The following is a 19,055-nucleotide window of genomic DNA, read 5'->3' on the forward strand; positions in this document are numbered from 1 at the left end:
TGAATATTTTTTCGAAAAGCCATAAAAAATAAGTATGATTTAGCACATAATTTCATAAAGCAAAATCTATTAATATTATAACCTAATTGCATTTTCACATCTATTTAACATTTCGATATTCCATTTCGATTCAATTCGATCATGAATAATTTTGATAATCGTAATTAGCCAATCCGACGTTTTGATAGATCGTAAATCTCATCACGGCGTTCGCTGTTACAATGACGATTATATATCCCATTCTTTTTTTGCTAATTACATAGAGAAATTACAGATAATATTAATCGCGAACAAATTATTCAATATAAATGTATGTGTTTCGTGAGAAAATTGTAATGGTAAATTGCTTTTCTCTCACTCTCTCTCTCTTTCTCTCTCTCTCTCTCTCTTTCTTTCTCTTTCTCTCTCTCTCTCTCTCTATTTCTCTCTCTCTCTCTCTCTCTCTCTCTCTTTCTCTCTCTCTCTTTCTCTCTCTCTCTTATATAAATGATTATTTTTTTTATCTGATTTCTTTGATTTCTCTCCTCTCTCTCTTTTATATAAATGATTATTTTCTTTAATCTGATTTCTTTTTTTAATCTGATTCCTCCCTCTCTTTGATATAATTTTTTTCCAATTTTTTTTTCTTTCATCTCTCTTCCTTTCTCTCTCTCCCTTTCTCTCTCTCTCTCTCTCTCTCTCTCTCTCTATCTATTTATCTATCTATCTATCTATCTCCATTCGTCTCACTCTGTTCTTTCTTTCCTAGGACACATCGTTCGACGTTCGTATCTGTATTGTTATGAAACGCCTGCGCGAGTTTCCTTTTGAAAGAAACGACGACGGTAGGGGTAACGCGGGATTCAGGGACGAAATTGCACCGTGGTTTTCAACTACCGGATATCAGTGAAAGACGAGCGGTCTCGCGGTTAAGTCGTCCTTCAACTCCATGTCGCCTTCTCTTGGCCTCTTCCTTTGGTACGGAATTTTGGCGGTTATTTTTAAGAATGGTGAGTGGTCACATACTTTTTTCTATCATCGAAAGACACGATATCCTTTTCTATTTCTTTCCCTCCCCACCTTTCTTTTTCGTCTCTTTTTTTTCTTTTTCTTCCTTTTTCTAGTGTTCCACCCAAAAAACGTCGTTTTTTTTTTTTCTTTCTTTATCCATCTATAAAGAATCTTTTGTTCTTGCTTCGATCGAATATTTGTATGTTAAGAAAATTTTATAATATTCAATTATAATGATAATAAAATCAAAATCGTTTTTCATCATGAATCGAATAAAAAAATTATAACAATAGAGAAAGTCGTTCGTTCGTCTATCTATCCGTTCGTCTGGTTTAATTTAACTTTTTAATTTAAGTTATAACGTATACAAGTTGGAAACGATGCACGTCGCTTCGAAATATCAGCTAATTTACCGACCGACCGACTCTACCACTTCGAATTTTTTCACAAATATGGACTTTTCGATCGACGGGGGGGTCAAGGATTTTCCTTGAATTATTTTCCACGAAGAATTCCTTTTTTTTTCTCACTCGACTCTATTTTTTTCTCGTTTTCATCGAAACGTATGATGTCGGTGGATACTGATAGTAGTGGATTTGGTAAGGCAACTCGTTTACGTATTCAAAAATTTCTGAGTAGATTTTAACTATAATCTATCTCGATCATCTATCTTCGCGTTCGATCGAAACTCTTTCAGTCTGATTAAAATTCAATTAGGAATACGATTTATGGGTGCTCGATAATTTCTAAATGATTTTTTTTTTCTTTTTTCTTTTTTTTTTTCCATATTCAGTTATTATATACGCCTATCTGTTCAATCACCTTTTCCTTCATTATTACGGAGGAGTATCAATCATGATGTTATAGTAACAGTACAATATATCTTATATTTTGATAATAAATTAGTTTATTCTCTTTAATTTTTTTATCGTATACCATTTATTAACGCATTGTTAAAGTATGCTTGCACATTTGACTACGACTGACGTATGATTAAAATATAAATGTGTGTAAGATTTGTTATTGTAAATAATTTTTTTATTGATTGGATATATATATATATATATATATATATAATGTCCGCTTAAATTTTTATATTACTAATATTTTTCAGAATCTTTTCTTCAAGAATATTTTATTAATGATTTTATTAACAATAATTTAATTATTAATATAGCCGATGAAATTCATTAATTTTCTCAAATATGTATTGCTTTTCACAATATGTAATAATTCATATTGATATCACATTCGAAGTAAATTATTATTTCTTTTTGATTTCATGCCTGTAACGTATCAAACGAGTGACATCGTTTTATACATACATATATATATATATATATACATATATATATATGTATATATTTATACATATATATATATACATGTATATATATATATATATATATATATATATATATATATATATATAATATATATGTAGAATATAAAAGATAAAATGGTATGAGCTGATAGTGAAATTCTTCCTCTCATATTCAAGCTTACATTTTCAACGTTATCTTTTATGCGTATCATTAAAAGTATATATTGGATAAAAAATTTTTTTGGATAATGAGATCGTCTAATTTAAATGCAAATTTGACAAATGAACAGTAAATGGTACTAATTTAGTGTCGTAAATGTATATTTACGTATTGGAGAAGAAGAATAAAAAAGAACACAGAATAAAAAAGAAGAAAAAAAAATTGGAGAAAAAATATATTTTTCTATCTTTGAATGAACCGAAACGAAATGTTCGATTCAATGAAATTTCTACTAATCGTACTCTGTCATTGGCTTTCATTCGAAACCTTTTTTCTCTCTCTCTCTCTTTCTCTCTTTCTCCCTCTCTCTCTTTCTCTCTTTCTCTCTTTCTCTCTTGTTCTTTTTTTTTCAAGAGCACTCATTTGCTCTTTTCGACGAAACTCCGACTTTTTTCGATCTCACAATGAAAAGCGTAAACTGTATTTTAAAAAATAGCATTTCGAGTAATCGTAAAAAAGTGAGAACGAAATAAAATACGTATTTTCGTTGTTCTCTAATAAACAGAAACAAAAAAAAGAAGAAGTTGATGGAGTAGGATGGATCGATTGTTTTCATATTAGTACATTTCTTGCAATAACTCGTATTGTTTGTAATTTGGAAAACGGCGCGTTTACGCACGAAATCACGTGTTACCGTCATCACTTTCGTTTTAAGCGGGATATTTAAATCTTCGTACATGTATCTATCATATAGTTTTTCTTTGTTTATATATATATATATATATATATATATATATATACATATATGCAATTATAATAATTATACTCTCTTTCTATATAATAACTTTATATATATATATATAGTGTATTTACATACATACAGAGTATAATTGTTATAATTTTAACGACTTTGAAAAATGAAATTACAATTTTTTCTAAAACTAAATTGTTCATCAAGCCTTTACGAATATCGGGAACTATTTTGTATAACTAGATCGATTAAGACAAGTTCGATCTCCGATTAAAGCTCATTTCAACTAACCGTCCGTTAATTCGATCGTTCAACTCGACAGGATTTCCTGCAAGAATATTATCGCATTCGATCGAGTTGTAAATGAGTTTCGTGTTCCACAAATTTCTCTGGCCTATCTTCATTCCTCTCTTTACTTGTCCTCTCTCTCCTTCCTACCCCTTCATTCTCTCCGTCTCTCTCTTTCTCCTTCAAATAGTCGAAGAATTTTCGTTCGAATCGCGACGCTTTCATTTATTCGATTTCCTTTTCCATCGATTTTCTATTTATCGAATAGAATCGATAGAATCGTTTGTGGCGAAACAATAAGCGTTTATCTGTATATATATATATATATATGTATGTATGTATGTATGTATGTGTGTATATATGTACGTATTGATCGTTTGAAATTTATGCGCGAAATTAGAATAATTTAGTCCGCGGCGTGTCATACGCTGTCATCTTGAATAATTTTTATTCTCTTTACCATAATTTTTTTTGCGCGAATTATTTAACCGGAATAAAAAAAGAGCGATCGTTTGGTAAAATTGATTAGAATAAAATTTTTTTTGAGGATTTTTTTTTTGTTTTTTTATCTCATTATCCTCACAAAATGTTCTACTCAATTTTTTACTCTCTTTTACTCGCTTGCTCTCTCTATTTTTCCCCAATCTGCCATTATTACGCATGAAGTATTATGGAAAGGCTCTCGTATTCTGTATATAATAATAATAATAATAATAATAATAATAATAATAATAATAATAATAATAATAATAATAATAATAATGATAATGATAATAATAATAATAAATAAATGAAAACATTGATATCAGAGAGACCATTACTATGAAAATAATGATAATAATAACAATAAACTATCGTCTTAATAATCGTCATAAATTTAATGTTTTTATTTGCAATGACTTTGTAGGGAACATTTCTTATCAGATTTCTCTTATTAGTTTGGCTATCAGATATCTTGGTAATTAGAGATAATATCTATGAGAGAGTCATAATCTTTAATCTTTTTGAAAATTAACAGGAGAAGAATATGAAGGGAAATAATATATATATATATATATATATATATATATATATATATATTTCGTGTGTGTTTCATATATACATGTATACACCTATATGTGTTTCTCGAAATGCAATTTGTCGCGTGAATCGATGCGAGAAACATCTATCACATTTCGAAGGATGATGTTCCCTTCGGCTGTGTTCGTCATTTTTTGAAACGATACTTCTCTGTCGGATCTTCGATATCATGTCAGAGATATACATGTACATATATGTATGTATGTACATATGTATATATCTTATCAATCTGAATAATTCGAATGATCAACTCGCGAAAATCTATCAGATTTTATTACATTAGAAACAAATACTTTTGATTTGTTTATTACTTAACACAAATTGTTGGCCAGATATTATACGGAAAATTTAACGTGTTTCATCGAATGATTATTTCATTATTGAATTCAATTAAGAATCATTATTAAAATATTGGAAAATTTGGATATTATTGAAATTTTTCTTATCATTTTTCATTTTATTTATTTTTCGTTTCTTTTTTTTTTTGTTTTTATCATTGAAATTTTATAAGAATATTCAGGATGATAATCGCACAAGCGATTTAATCTCATTTTTCATTGTCTTTCGTAACTTCATAAATTTTTTTTCTTCTTCTTCTTATTATTATCATTGAACCAATAATAATATTCACGGCGATAAGGACACAATGTTTTAACTAATTAATATTTGGTAAAAGTTTTCTATGTAAAAAGGGAGGGATAATTATCGGAAGATATGAAAATTATATTCTGCTAATCACAGTTGGATAAGAAATCATAGATTTCGACGATATAATTATAATTAGCTTGTAATTACAATAGGTAGGAAAAATGAAGGGAAGATGTGTCATTTGTACGGATTGGTCTCCTTCGTTCTCGTCGACGCTTTTTATTTTCTCTTTGTGCTCTCGATAAACGTGAAGAGTCAAGAGTTACGGAGGATTAGATAACGTACGAATTGGATTTTTGGACACAATAGACGTAACTATCGTCTATACGATTCTATCGATGTAACTATCGAAGATTAGGTGAAGTAGTTCGTGTAGGAAAGAGTGTCGTGTTAAATTAACTTGAAATCTTTAGCTTTGACGAATTGGTTAAAATATTACATATAGGGAAGTTCGTTAAATCGTAAAGAATTTGATCAAAATTTTGTTGACATAAAAATTTTCGACTTATATTTATTCCCGCTTTATTATATCTTCAGTTTATACAATCTTACAATAATGTATATAAATAAAAGTATACTGTCAATCTGAAAATTATTTTAATAATTATAAAAGATCTCAAAGTCTGAAAGACTTTAATGTAATGTAAGTTAATTATACGCGTAACGTAATACATTTTTTGGTATTACTCTTTCAGGTTTCTGTGATGAACACGAATACAGATTGACAAAATACTTGTTGGAGGGATACGATGCAGCTGTGAGACCAGCAAAAAATTCCTCTCAACCTTTGGCCGTTATCTTTGGTCTTTCTCTTCATCATATAATCGATGTGGTGAGTGATAGACCATAAAAATTCTTTGAACAATGAATAATCTATATAGTATACGTATAAAACGTTGAGAGTGCATTTGAGTATGGTATTACTACCTACGCCATTGATACATATAAATGATTTTCTACATATATATATATATTTACATATATATATATATATATTTTATATATATACATATATAAAAGACAGTATCGATGATCCTATTGTTATCATTATTTAAAATCGATCATTTCAAATGACAGGATGAAAAAAATCAAATACTAACCACTAATTGTTGGGTAACACAAATTTGGACCGATCATCATTTGAAATGGAACGCCTCGGAATTCGCAGGAATTCGAGTAATTCGTGTTCCATACAATCGCGTTTGGAGACCTGATATTATACTCTATAACAAGTAAGCGGGTGTTCAGATTTTTTTTTATTCGCGTTAATTATATCCCAATGTAATATATATCTATTATCTCTATTACAATAGAAAATATATATATACTAATCGAATTATAATAAGAAGAATGATCGAACATGGCGATTCAAGGATTCGTTAAATATTTTTGTACAGCGCAGATCCACAGTACAGTTCAGCGATTATAAATACAAACGTAATCGTCAGTCACACGGGCGAAGTAGTATGGCTTAGTCATGGTATTTTTCGTAGCAGCTGTGACATAGATGTTGAATTTTTTCCCTTCGATGAGCAAAGGTGTGCCTTGAAATGGGCATCTTGGACTTACGACGGATATCAGGTATATCATGTATATTAGTATGTAAATCGATGATTGTGAAAGTAGTTTAAGTCAAAAATTATACAAAAAAAAAAGAAAGAAAACAATTATATGGACTATAAAATAAATTAAATTTTTCTTTTCTTTTATTTATTTATTTTTTTTTAACTTTTGACTCAGACCACTTTTATAATCACTGCTAATATATTTTCAACAATTCTTTTCATTAAAAATAAAAAAATAAAAGAAAAAGAGGAAATGAAAAAAAAATTATATATATATATATATAGGGTAGCTAATTTTAATCCGTATAAAACAGATCTTATTTGTTTCCTTTTGAAAAAAAGAATTTAAATTACGATTTAATAAGAAAATATTGGGAATATTTCATTCGTGAATTTTTGAGATATTTAACAATTTATTGTTCGACATAGAAAAAGAAAAAGAATAGAAACAAGAAAAAAGAAAAGAAAAAATCCTTACGTAGCGCAGTCCCTGCGGATTTTTCCAGATAATTAACTCCAACCGGGCATGGAAAAAAAAGCTTGCTAACGGGTGTTAATATTCAAGATGTTGTATCTAAAATCCAACGTTATGCTCTTCGACAATTCTACGATCCACAAAGTTTTATGTCGGCTAATGAATAAATAAATTTTTCTATACTATTTTTAAGGTCTCCATTGGTTAACGTACATACATATATTCCATTTGTTTTTATCTTACCCTCGAGCGAACAAAATTTTGTTGGTTTAAAATTATATTTTCAAACTCTCAATTCAGTTTAGCAAACAATTTTCCAAAGGAAAATCAACATAGTCGTTCGGAACTTACATCGTCAGAGAGTTATGGTTTAATTTAACAGTATATAGGTAGTAACTTTTCTATCAGCTAGTCAACCAAAACACTTTTACAGGTTTTACACACAGGGGCAGATCCCCCCACCTCATTAAGAGATTACAAAATACATTTGATACGAATTATTTACTATTAGTAATTAATTGTATGATACAAATTGCCTTGTAGAAAGAAAGAAAAAAAAAAAAAAAGAAAGAAACATTTCACTTGATCGACAAAAATTAATCATTTTAAAGATACTTAATCGAATGAAATATCCATTTGTTGATTTCTTTTATACTGAAGTATATCTTAAAACAGATTAAAAAACATGAGTATCCCCATTCGTGACGTGTATAGTTCGTGTTAACTATGGACAAGAGCGTCTGGACGATCGGTTGAATCATTTTAGAGAAGCAAATCGAAAATGTTAGTTCGCCACGTCGTCGAAAAGGGAACGGGCAGATCGAAGGGCTTAATCCTGTATGGAAGAAGAATTCAATGCAAGCCCAGATTCACTCTCTCAATTGGTGAGCCCTCTCTTTCCTCTTCTCTCTCTCTCTCTCTCTCTCTTTCTCTCCTTTTCCTTTACCTATCACCCCCTTCTCCTGTTCCTTCTTCTTCTTCTTTTTCTTTCCTTTCCTTTCCTTTCCTACTTTTCAATCTTCTTCGGTTGAAGCCATTTTTCACGACGCATAACTCTCTCTCTCTCTCTCTCTCTCTCTCTCTGTTTCCCTCCCTCTTCTGCCCTTTTAACGGCGAAGTGTGATCGAATTAATAATTAGATTTAAATGAAAGAAAAAAAAAAGAAGAAAGAGGAAAAAAGACCAAAAAAGTGAACTCGAGGATATAACTGATGTAAGTTTTAATCTTTTTTCCTTCTTCTTCTTCTTTTTAACTTTTTGTTTTTTTTTCTTCGTGTATTTTGTTTCAGCTTGAACTTGAAAAACAGAGCGAACAAGGCGACGTAACTAATTACAAAGCAAACGGTGAATTCGATCTCGTCGATTTTTCTGCCAGACGAAATATCGAGTATTACTCCTGTTGTCCAGAACCTTACCCGGATATCACTTATGAGATCCGTTTACGACGGCGATCAATGTTTTACGTCTTCAATCTCATACTTCCTTGCATACTTATCAACGGTATCGGTGAGTTATACAGTAATATATCCTTTTTTCTATTATATTCTAAAGCCTTCTGTAAAAGCTAACTTTTTTTCAATGTCCCTTTTTTCTCAACGACTTTTTTTTTCTTTTCCTTCTGTCGCATCTTTGTAATTTCAAATATTCTAGACAAACTAAATCATTTGTATATGTGTGCATGTCTATGGGGATGTGTGTGCATTCTATTCGACTTTTTTTAATTAAACGAGAAACGTTTAGGAAACGATGAATAAAAAAAAAAAAAAAAAAAAAAAAAGAACAAAGAGAAAAGAAAAAAAAAAGAATGAAAGAATAATTTTATCTTTATTTCTTTTTCTCATAAAAGATTTTATCTCTAGAGTTAGAAAACGACGATCCGTTTAAAACCTTTCATTCGATATTCCACAGTTAAAATTTCACGAGGGCAAAAGTTTTTATCAGTGGGCCTTATATTTGTGCAGCTCTACTGGTATTCTATGTACCTTCGGAATCTGGAGAAAAAGTTACTCTTGGAATCTCGGCTCTTCTTTCGATGACTGTCTTCCTCATGACAATACGCGAGACTCTTCCACCGACGGAAAAGACGCCTTTGATAAGTTAGTATTTTTTCTTTTTTTGTTTTTTTTTTTCTAAATCTAAATTTTAGATACGAATAGTAATTCAAGAAAATTTCAATGTTTCTAACGTTTCAATCATCAATTTTGAAACATTATATATATATATATATATATATATATAATATATGTATACAGTATTGTATAAAGTAATTTAAAATTGTGTATATGAAATAATCTAGAAGCCAATCAAGATCATTCTCAATAATATGATTACTGAGAATCCCTGCGTCTAACAGTGACGTTTCAAATACGTTGGCGTGGAACTTGAAGAAACTGGGCCGACGTTTATATTGGAACAATAAATAGTGACAATTCTATCGATACCCTGCAACTCTGTTTCTATTTAACTTCAAAGAAAAAAAAAAAAAAAAAAAAAAAAAAGAAAAAAAGAAAGAAAAATCGAAGTAAAAAAAATAGAGTTTTATCATGTTTTTTTTCTCTTGAAAATATAGTTCTTTTCTCGTTTCGGTAGGATTTATCATTGGGTTTGCGAAATATTTTTTTTTTGTTATCATTAATTTAAATTTTATATATATATATATGTATATAATTTATACACATATACATGTATGTACATATGTTTAATGATGCCATTATGCATTTTGCTTTTCGCATTTAGGTCTCTATTATGGAGTAAGCATTTGTCTCGTGTCGTTCGCGTCAGGATTAGCGGTATTGACTTTGAATTTACATCATCGTGGCACGAGAGTACCCGAAGTTGTGAGATCGTTATTTCTACACAAGTTGGCAAGAATAGTGTTTCTTAATTTTCAAGAAGAGAATAAGCCGGTAATGTGACAAAATTTTTATCGAATATAATATATTAAAATACTGTTATTGCGAGTAACACAAAAATTTTTAATGTAAAAAAAAAAAAAAATTAAGAATAATAAAAAAGAAACATTTTCATCGGATTTAAAAATTCGTCACAATTATATCAGGGATCCGCAGAATCGATGAGAAAGGTAAACAGTTGTCCATTACATTCTAAAACTGATTTACCTCAGCAACAAATGACGTCACCTAAGCACGTTAAGAGAAAGCAGGATGGTGACAGTATCAGTCCTAATCTTGGTAAGTTCTTTCGTTTCATTTTTTTCTTTTTTATATCTTGTCAGATATTCTCTAATCGTGTTATCATGTTTAATGAATTTTAGATTTTGGAAAAGATAATAATTTGGAAACTCAATGGACTCGCATTTTGGGAAGAGTGCATGCAACTATTGAGAGAAACGAGAGGCGTTTAGCCGAACAAGATAAAAGAGAAAGAACGGAATTAGAATGGAAACAAATTGCTCTTGTTAGCGATCGTATATTGTTAGGTATTTTTTTTCTTATGACTATCGTTAGCACAGCTGTTATCCTATACGGTTCACCTCCTACTACGGAGAGCAAAAACGATGGCTAATCATAAAAATTATTTAAAATTTTATTAAAGTCAATTTTGTATAAAACGTCAAATTACAATTGTTCAGTGTATTGATTATATTTAATCGTACAATATATGAAAAATACTAAAGTATTAGAGTGACAGTAATTAGAGAAGAAAAGAAGACTTTGGAACTTGTTGTATAGTTCGATTGTGGTTTCTTTTTTTTCGTGCGGCTAATATTAAGAGCATGTTTGTCTATACTTTTTTACACTGTGGAATTTAATAATCATAAGTTTACTTGTTAAAGACAGACGTCATTGTAAATATTATATCGAGTATTATATACGAACATCTATCTCAGCTGCTATAATTCAATTGATAATTCAGTAAGTAATAAATAATAAGGTATAATTGCTATTTTATTAAATTTCAAGTAATGCCTGTTTATAATATTTACTTTTTTACAATTAATCTGAATTCTTATAAAAAATATAGAGTATTAAAGTTAAAAAATATTAAGCCAAAAAAAGTTTCTTTTAATGGTATAATGTTATATAGAAGTGTTACAAATTACATAGTAATAAATATCTTCAAATAGTATATATAAAAGATTTATAATCCAAAAATTTATATACTTAATAGTAGTCAGGTACTGGTGCACAGGCAATCTTTACAAAATCTTCATATTTGACATTACCATTGATGGATACATTGGCCTCTCGAAAGATTTGCTCAACTTTAATACAAATACGTATAAAGTTTTTTGTACGTATTATAAATTTTCTTAGAACATTTTCTCTTACAATTACTTACCTTCTTTGTTACTTAATTTTTCTCCCCAGTGAAGAAGCATGTGAGCCAATTGTCGTGCAGGTATAGTACCGGTATGAGCAGTATCTGCAGCTTGAAAAGCTTCTATAACTTCTTTTGGAAGATCTTCCGCTCTTGTTTGCAAATGCATGGCTTCCAGAAAATCAGCGAATGACATTTTTCCACCTAAGGTATATAAAAGCAAAACTTTTAATACTTTATTACATAATTTATTAAACTAACATAAAAGTCTTTATGATTGCAAAAAAAGAACAACAATTGGTATAGCCAACCTTTATCTTTAAGATATTTATTTAATTCTGCAATCGTTGGACTGAGACCTAACGACCTCATAATGATGGTCAATTCATCTAAGGTACGAATCTGACCATTGCGAGCAAATAGGTAAAAACATTCCCTGAATTCTGTAATGGAACAAATCTGGATCGTTAAATAAGTGTTTAATAATGTACATATATGTAAAGATGTAAGTAAAAAAAAAAATATATATATATATGTATAAATAGCATATTTTAATATATAATAAATAATATCAAAATATAATGTACACAAAGGAATATACCATCAATATCTTCTTCTCGAAAGTAACGAGCCTACAATAAAAAATGTCAAAAGAGTAGATGTACATTTCGATGAATTTTTTTTTTAATTATAATATAAAAATTATTTAAGTAATTACCATAATAAATTCTTTTTGAATTGCCACAGATATCTACAGACACCTGTCAAGCGTGTGACGTCAACGAATATCGACATCACAATATGACATAACCTAAAAACTTTCGAATAATATTTTAACGTATTAACAATAATATATATTTTATTTCTGTTGAATTAGATGAGAGCGAAGATAAAATCTAATGAAATTATATTTTATTTTACTTTCACAATAGGTATTATATTTGGCGGTAAAATTTGTAATATTGATATTTAGAATATAAATTCTCTCCAGATTGCAGCCAATCATAACAGGGAATATTTTTCAATTGGCCAATGAAATGCCTGGAAGGAACGAATCCCCTTTTCGTATTAACGAAGAAATATCAACAAATAGTTTCAACGACGTTGGCAGTAAGAATTATGTTTTGTTCATTTGTATTTTATGTTTGGCTACATTGTATCACTGTTTTATACGTTAGTTTCAATTCGTTAACGGTTTTTTGATAGGTCACATAAGTAGTCCATCGATATATTTCACTTTTCGTATTTTATTTCTACTCATAATATATCATATATTTATTAGATATAAATATTTTTATCACACTTAATAATGACTGCAAAAATAATATGTGTAGGTACGTGTATATATATATATACATATGAAAAAAAAATTATTAAAAAAATACACAAGAAATCATCGCGTTCGATAAATATTTATAAAATATCTATCGTCCATAAATTCGTATTGATGAAAATTTTGTCGAAATTTCTACTTGTATCGTAGAAAAGAATCGAAATTCACTGTTTTCAGAATCCAAAAATGTATTCCCTCCGAAGGACATCTTGTCTTTTCGTAATATTGAGAGATTCACTGACCGCAGCTTGGATAATCAAAGAAAGTTTCACGTATTGAACTTCCGAAGGAATGTTGTTGAAAGGGCATGTGGTGATCGAATACTAGAGAAGAAGAGGAGAAAGAAAAAGGAGGGAAAAAATGTAGGCAAAAGAGAAAGAAGGTAAGATAGAAAGAGAATCAAGTATTCTCTTCGTTGAAACTTTGTTCTTGGAAGAGAGGAAGAACTAAGCTCGACTTGCGAGGGATAGTGGTCAAAGAGCGTTGAGTAGCTGGCAAAGAGATGACCAAAGGCAAGAGAAAGTGAGAGAGAGAGAGAGAGAAAAAGATAAAGAAGAGATAAAAAAAGAGATAGGGTGAAATAGAAGAGGAAGGCTCGTTAAAGATAGGAGGGTCGAATAAGCTCGTCTGAGGGTGGTGGTATCGGAGTGGGGCGATGAGTTGATTTGGTGGGGGAAGACGAATGAAGGAAGCGCAGTACCGGTGCGTGCGGTGAAGAGACATCGCACGGAGTGGGGAGAAAGCACACAGCTGGGTCGAAGGCGGCGAATAGTGGGGGAAGTCGTTGTCCTCGGTATCTTTACGCGAGTCACGAGAGCGGCTCGTCAGTTCGACGCGGAACGCGTTGCTATTCGTATCGTTGTGTTTTTGACGTTTCTTTCTCCCTCTTTATTTCTTCATCTCTCTCTCTTTCTCTCTCACTTTCTCTCTCTCTTTCTCTCTCTCTTTCTCTCACCTCTCATCGCGCTCTATCACATTCTCACCCTCTCTCTACACACAGTTTATATATCGCTCGGTCTCCTCTCTGTTTCCTTCCAGTTCCCCGGTTTCTTTGTTTCTCTCGTTTTCGCGAGGGATAGTCACACACGCACTCACTCATTCGGAGGGCCGCTCCTGTGACACGTAATGGTGCGCGCGATTCATATCGGAGCGAACGCACTGTAACGCGAGGAACGCTCCGCCCTATGAACGTCGAGAGAGTCCAGTATCAAGAAGGAAAGGACGCCTGTGGCAACAACTGTGGTTTCGTTTTCCTAAGTTGTTGCCGCCGCCGCTGCTACTGTTGCTGTTGCTGTTGCTGCCGTTGCTGCATCTTGGTAAGTGTGTACGCGATAGCAAGAGAAAGAGAATTTGATAGAACGCGAGAATCGGCGAGCACGCGCGATACGTGCTTCATGTAACTACATAAGTAAAACCTTGTATTATATACCTATACATACACACACACACACACACACACACACACATATGTACATGCGTGTTCGTTTCCCTTATTCCTTCTTACTCTTCTTTTCCTCCTCGTTCTCCTCCCTCATCCTTTTCCACCTTTTCATCCTTCTGTCTTTCTTGCTTTGAACACATCCGTATCTCATATCTCATCCCCCGTTCATTCGCGTCCCTTTCGCGCGCAGTCTCCGTCATTTTTCCTCTCTATTATATCCAGACAGACCTTCGAAATCTCGTGTCGTTTAAACGTTTCCCTCGTTTATACATTTTCCCCCCGATAGGTTCTCTCTCTCTCTCTCTCTCTCTCTCTCTCTCTCTCTCTCTCGCTCGCTCGCTCGCTCTCTCTCTCTCTCTCTCTCTTTTTCTCTCTCTTTTTCTCTCTCTAAAATTCTCTTCACATCGTTCGTAGTAATTTCGTAAAAGAACAGTTGATTTCGTAACTATGTACTCCGGACTTTGTTAATCCGATTAAACATATATAAACATATATATATATATATATATATATATATTATATGTGTGTGTGTGTGTGTTTGTATGAATGCGAATGTGTGACTATGTTTAAGAAGATAAAAATCTACAATTGGCCCTTTCAATGAAAGACTCTACATCGATGACTTTTTTCCTGGCTGCTTTGCATCTCGGCACTATGGTCATTATCGGTGACTTTAATGCCGACTCGTTACCTAACTCCACAACGATTCTTCTTACCTCCATGAATTACTTTTGTTCCAACAAGCTTTCACCTATGCCGTTTACCGATACGCGACAGGCACGGACAAGTTGCAGATATATTATATTATTCCTAATAGTTTCGGTTTTGTTTGTTAACATAACACGTAATAATATCGAACCTTCGTACATTATTCTTTTTTGTTTTTCTTTGCACAAGCGATTTTTTTTTCTTTTTCTTTTTTTTTTTTTTTTTTTTTTTTTTCTTTTTTGATTGCGTCTAGGAAATTATATTTCGCAAGAGGAAAGAGGGAGAGAGAGAGGGAAAGATAGAGAGGGAGAGATAGATAGATAGATAGATAGATAGAGAGAGAGAGAGAGAGAGAGAGAGAGAGAGAGAGAGAGAGAGAGAGAGAGAGAGAGAGAGAGAGAGAGAGTATGTGTATTATGACTTTAGAAATAGGAGAATACCTTTAATATGCGTCTTTTGTAACTAGCGAAAGCGATTACGTAGTATAATAGTAATAATAATAATAATAATAATAATAATAATAATAATAATAATAATAATAATAATAATAATGGGAATATTAAGCTATAAATCGAAAAGGTTTATTGATTAAAGCAAAATTTCAGAAATTTGTTACACTAGATCTAGTTTCTAGTGGGATAAATTTATCATGTTTGTATAGTCTAATGAGTTTTCTCTTTGTTTCACTTCTTTCTCTCTCTCTCTCTCTCTCTCTTTCTCTCTCTCTTTCTGTCTCGACATTTTGTCGAAACGAGATAGCCCTGGATAAAAAATCGCCGACTTTATAAATACCATCCTACCATAATTGGATCGTTAGTACACTGATTTTTAGATGTATTTTAAATTCATGGCGCATTTCTACTTGCTGAAGTAGTAGAGTGAAAGAGAGAGAGAGAGAGAGAGAGAGAGAGAGAGAGAGAGAGAGAGAGAGAGAGAGAGAGAGAGAGAGAGAGAGAGAGAGAGGGAGAGTTTACCACTACCATCATCATTGCATGGCTCGTTTGTATGTTTTTTATTTCTTTTTTTTTTATTTCTTTTTTTTATTTCTTTTTTTTGTGTGTACATTCTCGTTCTCTCTATCTCTCTTCTATAATTTTATTTTCGCAACGATTTTTATATACGCATTAGTTACGTGTATTTTTACATTTGCAATCTCTCAGTTATAGGATTATTATCGTCGCCAATGTAAATTTACAATATATATACCCATCGTATGTACTTATAATGTTGTTATTGTTATTATTATCATTTGTTTAATTATTTGTATTTATTTTTTTCCGTTCATGTCGTCGCGAATATAAATTTGCAATGTAAACAGTGCTCTATTCTCGTTAATAACACCCTTCGTAGTATTTCGTTGCTTTTCAAAAAAAAAAAAAAAAAAAAAAAAAACAAGAAGAAAGGAAAAAAGAAAAGTATCTTGCTTATTACACGTTCCATTTAATATGTAGATACATATTTATTTCTTCTTTTTTTTTTCTAGTCTTCTTTCTTTTTTGTTTATATTTGTTTCTTTTTTCTTTTTTCTTTTTTCTTTTTTCATTTTTCTTTTCATCGTTCCTTTCAGATTTATATTCCTCGTTCGCATCGATTGTAAAATAGCTTCGTTATTTTTAGAAAAATAATAGAATCGCATCGAATTTCATTCATCGTTATTATAGCTACTCACTCGAGCATCTTTATTGATCGGATTATCTTCTTATTCTTTCGATTAGAAAATTCTCATTAGATTATAAGAGAGGACAATTCGAGACGTCTACCCTAAATCAAGATCAGGTCGATGCCAATAAAAAAATTCGTTTTACTCGTCGAAGTCTTAATATCTTCAAGAAGTGGAAAGTAAAAAGATTAAAAGGAACAAAAGAAAATAAATAAAGAAGAAGGAAAAATAAATGAAAAAGAAAAAAGAGGAAACAAAAGAGAGAAGACGAAAGATTCTTACCAGATCGATATCTCGTTCTCGCTCGTATATGTAAGTGCAGCAAACGTGTAATCCTGGTTGCTGCAAGTTGTATGTAATTCACGATCTTAACTCCAGTATAACGTCCGTGTAACTTTAAAGTTTCACCCTTTATGTGCATATATATATATATATATATATATATATATATATATGTATGTATGTATGTATTTTTTATATCTTATTTAATTTTACGTTTAAATTATTACGATTAAATTACATTTAATGTTTTTTAAAATTCCAATTTATTCTTAATACAATATAATAATATTATATATATAAAAAAAGTAGTACTCTCTCTCTCTGTCTTTCTCTCTCTTTCTCTCTCTCTCTCTTTCTCTCTCTTATATTGTACAAGGTAGAGAGGAAGTTCCTAGGTCGTTCGAAAAAAAAAAGAAAAGAAAAAATTTGAGAGCTTTTAAATTTAGGCCTATAGTTTGATTTGTAATTTTACAAGCTAGGTTTGTTAGTTTTACAATCATATAAAAAAACTTTAGCTAAAAGAAGCCCCGAAAATGAGTAATCGATATTTAAAAATCATTTAGGAACTTTTAGACTGTTTAGAAATTTTTAATTCACCCCGTATAATTTTTTTTCTACGGTATTCAAGTAAGATAATTCTCATTGTTTTCTTTCACGGATAATCGAATTCAGGAAAGTGGCACGCGCGAAACAAGTACTATTTTATAATCGACTATTATGTTTTGTAACGAAAGAAAAGAGATATACAATATGCTTCTCTTTCTCTCTCTCTCTCTCTTTTTTTCTCGTAAATTATTTGCTTTTGGTCAATTTAGTGAACGAACCATAGCTATGATAAAAAGAGAGAGAGAGAGAGAGAGAGAGAGAGAGAGAGAGAGAGAGAGAGAGAGAGAGAGAGGAAAAGAGCGTGACTATATTCTCTCTACTATCGAAGTGCTTTACTTCGTGAGGGACATGATTTATCCTTCTTCCTGCTTCCCTCGAAAAATTATGTCTCACGTAGATTATTTGCGATGGGGAGCAGTGGGATAGAGCAGCGGCTTCTACTGCAAGTGCATTCGCTCTTGAATTATGACGTTATCAAATGGAGTAAGAGAAAGTAACACATTTTTATCTTTTATTTTTTTTTACACACACTTAATGAATTCTTCGACATTTAATTGCCCACCCCTTTTTTTATACGCACATATATATATATATATATATATATATATATATATATATATATTATTCTTTTTATCTTATTTTTTGTTTTTTATGTTCTTTATTTTTTTTTATTCTTCTTCTTTATATTTTTTTATCAATAATTGAATCTCTCAAGAAGTAATAAGTTTTTTTTTTTATTTTTATATCATTTCATTTCATTTCATATATACAACGTATCGCATTGAAACTATTTACTTTCTACCATTTTTGTCAAAACAAAACTTTGCTATTTATCTCAAATTACAAATGTACGTAAGCTAACTAATTCGTTCTATTACTCCGTAAAATAGATACATATTTTTCTTTGCAAGGGAAAGGAAAAAAAGAGGAAAGAAAAAAAGGAAAAAAAAATGAAGAAAAAAAATCGATTAACTTATCGCAAAGATCGTTTATACATATATAAAATTGTACAAGTTCGTTTTCACGTGAGAAAATATAAGAACGTTGTATTTCTCGTTCGGAATCACATAGACAAGATATAGCCGGGGATTCCCCGAGATTCGAACATAGTTCGTTGCAGCTATCGAGATCCTCAACTATTGCGGTAAACGCGAGACGATGCTTGGATATCCAACAACTAGTCGGACAACAACGACGTCATTCGATCGGAATTTCAAAGATCTTAATTAAAGACGGAAGAAGGAAAAAAAAAGGAAAGAAATACTGATGTGGTGTCACGATTGCACCACGAGACAGAAAAAGATTGTGTGTGTGTGTATGTGTATGCAAGAGAGAGAGAGAGAGAGAGAGAGAGAGAGAGAGAGAGAGAGAGAGAGAGAGAGAGAGAGAGAGAGAGAGAGAGAGATTGCTCTCATCTATGTGGTCACAGAGTCGGCATAGTCATACCTATACCTTCTTTAGATT

The 19,055-nt window shown here is 31.1% G+C and overlaps 2 protein-coding genes across 5 annotated transcripts in view; both read left to right on the forward strand.

Moving 5' to 3' along the window:
• The first annotated feature begins 469 nt into the window (after positions 1–469).
• On the forward strand, positions 470–12,136 carry LOC118448193 (neuronal acetylcholine receptor subunit alpha-7). 3 transcript variants are annotated; one of them, XM_085657444.1, is made up of 12 exons: positions 470–989; positions 5,937–6,073; positions 6,319–6,473; positions 6,639–6,822; positions 8,570–8,786; positions 9,242–9,376; positions 10,017–10,186; positions 10,339–10,471; positions 10,555–10,719; positions 11,412–11,534; positions 11,612–11,770; positions 11,886–12,136. In XM_085657444.1, exons 1-11 carry the CDS (start codon positions 929–931, stop codon positions 11,752–11,754), a joined length of 1,623 nt encoding a protein of 540 aa, XP_085513570.1. In that variant the 5' UTR covers positions 470–928; the 3' UTR covers positions 11,755–11,770; positions 11,886–12,136. The 3 variants fall into 3 exon arrangements, with proteins under 3 accessions (XP_085513570.1, XP_085513571.1, XP_085513572.1); XM_085657445.1 differs by lacking the exon at positions 11,886–12,136 and adding an exon at positions 11,077–11,155 and having other exon boundaries at positions 476–989; positions 11,612–11,749; XM_085657446.1 differs by lacking the exons at positions 11,412–11,534; positions 11,886–12,136 and adding an exon at positions 11,077–11,155 and having other exon boundaries at positions 477–989.
• Positions 12,137–12,575: 439 nt separating this feature from the next.
• Positions 12,576–19,055, forward strand: part of LOC118441856 (disintegrin and metalloproteinase domain-containing protein 10) — a 37,087-nt gene continuing 30,607 nt past the window's right edge. The window contains exons 1-3 of one of the 2 annotated variants that reach the window (XM_085657440.1): positions 12,576–12,671; positions 13,072–13,276; positions 13,933–14,210. The gene's annotated coding sequence lies outside the window, so the exon portion shown is untranslated. Of the gene's footprint in view, positions 12,672–13,071; positions 13,277–13,703; positions 14,211–19,055 lie in introns of those variants that run through there. The other variant, XM_085657439.1, reaches the window with a different exon arrangement.

Source organism: Vespa mandarinia, chromosome 5, assembly GCF_050613455.1.
Source record: "Vespa mandarinia isolate Hongniang chromosome 5, ASM5061345v1, whole genome shotgun sequence".
Taxonomy (NCBI): Eukaryota; Metazoa; Arthropoda; class Insecta; order Hymenoptera; family Vespidae; genus Vespa; species Vespa mandarinia.